This window comes from Nansenia antarctica (genome assembly GCF_963989245.1).
Source record: "Nansenia antarctica genome assembly, chromosome: 1".
Lineage (NCBI taxonomy): Eukaryota > Metazoa > Chordata > Actinopteri > Argentiniformes > Microstomatidae > Nansenia > Nansenia antarctica.
Genome location: NC_137674.1, coordinates 67,586,027 through 67,593,526, shown reverse-complemented (window position 1 = coordinate 67,593,526; position 7,500 = coordinate 67,586,027). Strand labels below are relative to the sequence as shown.

General features: G+C 49.0%; 1 protein-coding gene across 2 annotated transcripts in view; it reads right to left on the bottom strand.

Annotated features, from left to right (window-relative positions):
• The window catches only part of gphnb (gephyrin b), a gene marked incomplete at both ends in the record, with an annotated part of 93,553 nt that overhangs the window by 12,388 nt on the left and 73,665 nt on the right, over nucleotides 1–7,500 (bottom strand). For both annotated transcript variants that reach the window (XM_080550189.1, XM_080550190.1), the window contains 2 exons: nucleotides 2,965–3,102; nucleotides 3,836–3,878. In XM_080550189.1, the coding sequence (XP_080406315.1) occupies nucleotides 2,965–3,102; nucleotides 3,836–3,878 (181 nt within the window). The remainder of the gene's footprint in view (nucleotides 1–2,964; nucleotides 3,103–3,835; nucleotides 3,879–7,500) is intronic.

Genomic DNA, 7,500 nt, shown 5'->3' with positions numbered 1-7,500 from the left:
ACTTTCTCTCTCTCTCTCTCTCTGAGTTAAGACCCTGTTTATTCGAATCAACACTCCTCATAAAGCAGTCAGACCATCAGAGGAGACATACAGTACTTCTCTCTGTCCTGTGTGTCGTGACCATAATAATGACCATAATATTATTCATCATGGCGTCTTGTTACATTGAGTCTGACAGGCATACTGATAGAACAGACCGTCCATCGTTCAACAGCGTTTTCAGCCATCCAGGCACGGGTCCATGCACTTGGGGGTTAGGGTTAATGGTCCCACATTTCTAATATTTCATAGGGTTAGGGTTAGGGTTAGGGTTAGGGGTGGGGTTGGGGTTAGAGTTAGGGTCCAATGTCCATCCCGTGTCAGATGGATTGGTCAACCCAATGAGGAGAAAAGAGGCATCAGACAGGCAGACACACAAACTTTTCTCTGTTCTATAGTTTCTCTGTTTCTCTGTTCTATAGTCTATAGTCTATAGTAGGGCTGTGGAACCATTGGGCTGTGGGACCAACTGGCTATGGGAACATAGACACGCTCCCCACTCCAGCTCACCTGAGCTTGGAGTTAAAGTAGCGCAGAGGTGATGCTGTGTTCCTGGGTGAGCATGTGTGTGTGTCAGGCTGTCCTGTAAGATGCCACACACATGCATGTCTTATTTGTGTTATATCATTGATGATATGTGACACGGTCAGGTGAGAAGGGACACATGTCGACAATTCTCAAGTTGCGCAAATGAGCAAAAGGCTTCTTAAAAATAAATAAATAAGTGTTTCCGTTTTTTTGGCATAATTACGAAAGTTTAAGTTTTGAAGAGGCCACTCGCTATAACAAACAACAGTTTTAGGATCACTAAATACTTATAATTTGTGAATTGGATTCACTGTCTTGTCTTCCATAGGCTACTGGGTAAGTGATACATGGCTTGTAAACAAACTTATGTTTTAGGACGTGTTCAAAAGCAAAGACTGTGTGATCATCTAATCATGTGTAGTTATGTGTTTTTAGTTATTTTAGTTATGTTATGTTCTTTCAGCGTGTTGTAATGTGCCAAACATGCAGTTAGAGGTTCATAGCGATGTTATTTCTTAGCTCCTACGTAGCTACCAATGCAATGGCAGCAAACGCCATTCAGAAAGTTTTTCTACGGTATTTGGTTTGAGGTGTACCAACATTCAAATAATGAAACACCAGTGTGGTAGCCCCCCAAATCGCTATGAACCTCTAACTGCATGTATTTATTTTTTTTCCCTTTCCTAACACCAGGGGAGCCACCCCTCCTAAATTTCGTTGTTTGGTACCTGTACTGTAGCAATGACAAATAAAGTCCATTCATTCATTCATTCATTCATTCATTCATTCATTCAAATAAGCATATCTTCTTCCCCCACATCCACATGCACACGCACACCCAAACGCACACACACACACACACACACACACACACACACACACACACACACACACACACACACACACACACACACACACACACACACACAACCCCTACCTCCCCCCTCCCTCACCAGCAGGGGAGCTGTTCCATCTGTTCTATGTCTAAATATTTCATCCCCCCCTCTTCCCCTTGCCTCCCAGCTGTGCACACCCTGTAACACACACACACACACACACACACACACACACACACACAAACACACACACACACACACACACACACACACACACACACGGCGGGGGGGGGGGGGGGGGGGGGTGGGGGGCGGGGGGGATTCTGATCTATAAATCTATAGGTCATGGGCACTGCGGGGGGGTGCCTTTGGCCCCTCTTCAGAGTGGAAGAAGGAGTGTGTGTGACTCCTCTGAATGGATGTGTTTGGAAAGTGTTTGTTGTGACCCCTCCAAATGTGTGTGTGTGTGTGTGTGTGTGTGTGTGTGTGTGTGTGTGTGTGTGTGTGCGCGGATGGGAGTATGTGACATCTAAGCCTGGGGACAGGCCCTGCTGATTCAGTGAGGTGGCTCAAGCCAAAACACTGCAACGCAATGGATTGGGTGAGTAATGCCCACTCCTACCTAGTTAACTATAACACTACTGCACACGGTATGATCTCAGTTTTATATGACCTTATGTCCACTATGCAGTGAAATCGGCGAAAATTAGCTTCAAAATGAATGAATAATAATGGAAGACTGGACGCTCTCCCACTTTCTACTCTGCCAAAATGGTGGCGTTAAGGACCATTACTCGGATTTCCGGGTTGCGTGACGTCAACTACCGGAGCTCTATTCACATTTTTCGAAAGAAAAGTCAGAACATTACATCGGATCCCGATATGTGGACCAAAGCATTAGAACGTGTCACACATAGCCTACGGATGGGACACTAGTCTATCTAGGGGACACTAGTCTATCTAGGGGACACTAGTCTATCTAGGTCACACTAGTCTATCTAGGTCACACTAGTCTATCTAGGGGACACTAGTCTATCTAGGGGGCACTAGTCTATTTAGGGTACACTAGTCTATCTAGGGGACACTAGTCTAACTAGGGGACACTAGTCTATCTAGGGGGCACTAGTCTATTTAGGGTACACTAGTCTATCTAGGGGACACTAGTCTAACTAGGGGACACTAGTCTATCTAGGGGGCACTAGTCTATTTAGGGTACACTAGTCTATCTAGGGGACACTAGTCTATCTAGGGGACACTTGTCTATTCAGAATTAGATGATGACTGATTTCTTTGTACAGCTGGCAGGTGGTTAAAAAGTACAGCTCTGTTTCTCTCTCCCTCCCTCTCTCTCCCTCCCTCCCTCCCTCCCTCCCTCCCTCCCTCCCTCCCTCCCTCCCTCTCTCTCTCTCTCTCTCTCTCTCTCTCTCTCTCTCTCTCTCTCTCTCTCTCTATACCTACAGAGTTAGATGATGACTGATGATGGATATCTACATCACACGTCTCCCTCCAGGTTGCTGTGGCGTGTGGTGTGTGACCTTTGAACTCTGACCTACGACCCCACCTCTGTAGTTGATGATCTCGGTGCCCAGGACGGCGGTCATCTCCAGCACTGTGATGAAGGCCTTGTCCATGGAGGTGAGGGGGAACGGGGACATGCGGTGCCTCCGAGCCACCTTGGTGATGTCCACTGCACTGTGACCTGACACACACACACACACACACGCACACACGCACACAGGTAAAGGTAAAAGGTACAAAGCGTAGTGTAGCTAATGTGTAATCTCTCTCTCTCTCCTGCTCTCCCCCTGCCTCTCTCTCTCCCCCTGCCTCTCTCTCTCCTGCTCTCCCCCTGCCTCTCTCTCTCTCCCCCTGCCTCTCTCTCTCCCCCTGCTTCTCTCTCTCCCCTGCCTCTCTCTCTCCCCCTGCCTCTCTCTCTCCCCCTGCCTCTCTCTCTCCCCCTGCCTCTCTATCTCCCCCTGCTTCTCTCTCTCCCCTGCCTCTCTCTCTCCCCCTGCCTCTCTCTCTCCCCCTGCCTCTCTCTCTCCCCCTGCCTCTCTATCTCCCCCTGCTTCTCTCTCTCCCCTGCCTCTCTCTCCCTCTCTCTCTCCTGCTATCCCCCTGCCACTGTCTCTCTCTCCTGCTCTCCCTCTGCCTCTTCCTGCCTCCCCCTGCCCCCCCCCCCTCCCTCCACCACCCCCCGCCTCTCCCTGGCTCTCCCTGCCTTCCCCCGCCTCCCCCTGGCTCCCCCTGCCTCCGACAGACCACTGGGCTCTGATATTCCTTGACCCAGTTCCTCTCCTTAAAACATCACACTAGCACTTCCACAGCACATTCTGCTGCTTAACATGAGCTACACAGCCCCTGGCAGAACACACACACACACACACACACACACAGAGGCCTGTAGAGGGCGTTCTTCGCTGAGTACTCACTTGATCTTAGGATGTTCTCTTTGCTGCTGCATCGTGACTGGACCTGGAGAGAGAGAGGGAAGGAGGGAGGAGGGAGGGGGGGAGAGAGAGAGAGAGGGGGGAGGGATGGGGGGGTGGAGAGGGGTAAGGAAGAGGAGGAGGAGGAGGGAGGGGAAAGGAGGGAGAGAGATGTGAGATAACAACGACCATTTTTTTTTTACATGTTTGAAAAGATGATGGATGTTTTATTTTTTCTTCTTTTCTCTCTCTCACAACAATTAAAAAAGGAAAAGCGACAGAAGAAGAGGAGCGTCTGTCACATGACTACACCCTGTCACATGACAACACCCTGCTGACGCTGTCCTACCATACAGACAAGCTCTCTCTCTCCGCTTCCTGGGCTTGGAGTATTGGGGAGATCATAATGCCATGGAAGACATTCATATGGGGGGGGGGGGGGGGGGTTTAGGGGGGTATTCAAAGCACCCAGAGAGAGAAGAACTGTACTTGTTACAGTGATAATAGCTTGTGATTGATTTTACTGGGTGAACATCACATTGTACGGTGCTGTATACTGGACAAAGAGGGCAACACAACATCCATAACCGTCTTGTAACATTGATGACAACAGATGTATATATAAACATGTAATAACCACGGTGTTATATAATATGTAATAACCACGGTGTAACATGTCAGTGTGCAGGACTGAGAGAGGCTGTGTTGCTCTCTGACGGACGGCTGATGCTACCTAGCTAGCTAACCTGAGGCTATGAGGGAGGGACAGCGGAGGGGTGGGGGGAGGAGAGAGGTCAGAGGTCATGTTGGGTGAATGAGGCGGTGGACTCAGACTCAATCTCACTACTGAGACAAGAGTGGTGTTAGAATGTAGTAGGGGTGTCAGGCTAGTATACTCTCCATGTCTCTGTGTGTGTGTGTTTATGGTGTGACAGGTCAATGGTGTGGGACATCATAAATAATTTCTTAGGGGGGGTGCGGGGGCAGATGTTCTGGAGACCTTTCCTGCTTACTAAATGGCTCTTTTGCTGAGTCAAGTAAAGCCTGGTACACACATAAAGATAATCTGGCTGATTTTGGCCCGATTTCCCCCCTTACGACCAAGGACAGCAAACACCCGATTATCGGATGGCTCGAAAGATTATCCTACAATATTTTCCTGTCATGTGAGTGTTAAGAGTCCATTTCTCCCCACAATCTGCTCGGAAAATGGTCGGGGCCGATGATCGTACATAATTAAACGTGTTCAATATTTACGATCAAAAGTCCTCTTGTGTGTGGGCGAAACGGACAACTCGCGAGTCCAATTGTGACGTGGAATGGAATGTAGACAATCAAGAAGCGAGCTGACTGACGCGTCTTCTTCTTTTCGCTCTTCTGAACTTTATTTGCCCTGTCGAACATGGCTGCCTCGTACAGGTCAGTCAGGGTACTACTACCCTGATCACGTGAGATTTCTGGCTTGGGGGACAAGACTCTAGACTGTCGTAGGACAGATCTTTATGTATGTAGTGTGCTGTATTGGGAATATCGGAGCACACCACATACAATAGATCAAACCTGTTCAATCCATGTTTTTTTATCTTCATGTGTGAGGTCTCTCTCAGATAAAAAATCTGTTAAGATTTAGAAAATCTTTATGTGTGTACCAGGCTTAAGTCAACCCATCTATCTGTCTACTTGTCTGCCTGCATATCTGTCTGTCTGTCTATCTAACCTGTAACATTGTTCATCTGTCTGCCTGTCAGTCTGTCTGTCTATTATCTATCTGTCTGTCTGTCTAACCTGTCTGTCTGCCAGCCTGTCTGCCTGTCTGCCTGCCTGTCTGTCTGTCTGTCTGTCTGTCTGTCTGCCTGTCTGTCTACCAGCCTGTCTGTCTGCCAGCCTGTCTGTCTGTCTGTCTGCCAGCCTGCCTGTCTGTCTGTCTGCCAGCCTGTCTGCCAGCCAGTCTGCCAGCCTGTCTGCCAGCCTGTCTGCCTCTCTGGGGTGACCCTGGCCAATGGGGGAGGGTGACGCATGAGCACTCATCATACCCAGTGACTGACAGACCTGTGGATGTCCCCCTCCCACCCCCATACCTACTGACCACTACTGGGCACCAGACAGCCAGAGAGAGAGAGAGACAGAGAGAGAAAGAGAGGGAGAGAGAGACGGATAGGGGGGGAAAGGATGAGGCATAGCATGACATGGTCCCACAGCGCAGAAAGAAGCAAAAAAGACCAGACAGACCAACTGCATCTACACTAGAGAACTGAGGAGGGAGAGCATGAGAGAAAGAACGACAGAAAGAAAGAAAGATAGAACACTACTTGAGCAGACTGAAGACACCCAGCACACCAGACACAGCTACTGAAAGCAGAGCATGTTACCAGAGAAAGAAAGAGAGAGAGAGAGAGAGGGAGTAGACAGAGAGACGGAGACAGAGAGAGAGACAGAGAGGGAGAGAGACAGAGAGAGAGAAAGTAAGAGAGAGAGAGAGAGAGAGAGAGAGGTGGTGGCAGAGCGACAGGACAGGACAGAGGAGAGAGACGAGGAGGCGAGAGGAGGAGGAGGAGGGAGGCGCGGGGCTCCACCACACACAAAGCGTTGTGTTTTTTTGCGAGTGGATAGGCGGCTCCTCGGGGTAGAGGGGATAGTTACTCGTGAGCTGAAGGTCCTATGGCTCCTGCGATCATCTTTTAGCCCCTCCAACCTACACTGGAGCTAGTGGAGATAAAGCATCATCACAGGAATCAGTGCATCTGTCCCAGGAGACACCACAACAACAACAACAACAACAACAGCAACAACAACAGACAGGAAAGACACAAGGATAAGCATCGACAGCTAGCAGGAGGGAAGGAGGGAGGGAGGGAGAAGGGGGTGGGTAGGAGAAAGAGAAGGGAGAGAGAGAGAAGGAGAGAGAGAGAGGGGGGGGTAAAGAAGAGGATGGGGAAGGGGAGATAAATAAGGCTACAGCAAGAGAACGAAAGATCACCTTGCAGAAGCAGAGATGAAGACTAACAATCAACACCGAGGTCATGAGATTCAGTTACATTACAGATGTATATAAGCTCTCTGGTATAGGAATTGTATCAGAACTTACCCTGCCTTAAAGGACTTAGCACAAATCACAGAAAACTGACCATCAGACAAACACAGCTAACAATAGATACTGACACAACACAATCAGACATGGATATCTGGCATCAGAAATCAAAACCTGAACCTAAACCAAGTCTGAGAAAGGGAACCACCGCTCTCGCTGATGGAGAATTGAGTCAATGTGGAAAAGGTGAATGTAGTAAACCTACTCTGTATGACACCACCACTGTCCCTCACACTGACGTCACGCTGCACTACCACTGCTCTACCACTGGGGGGTGCGGGGGGGGGGGGGGGGGGGTCAGTGACATGGTTGACACTAGGGATAGACACTGGGATGGACAGAGAGTGACACAAACACCAACAACACAGGACTTTAACGCACTACGACCCAAAAAAGAAAAAAAAAGAAAAGCCCACTGATAAAAGAGTCAGAACACAAAGCCATGAAGAGAGAGAACGAGTGTGTGTGTGTGTGAGAGAGAGAGAGAGAGAGAGAGAGGAAGAGAGAGAGAGAGAGAGAGACAGAGAGGGATAGAGAGAGAGAGAAAGAGAGAGGGAAAGAGAGAGAGAGAGAGAGGGAG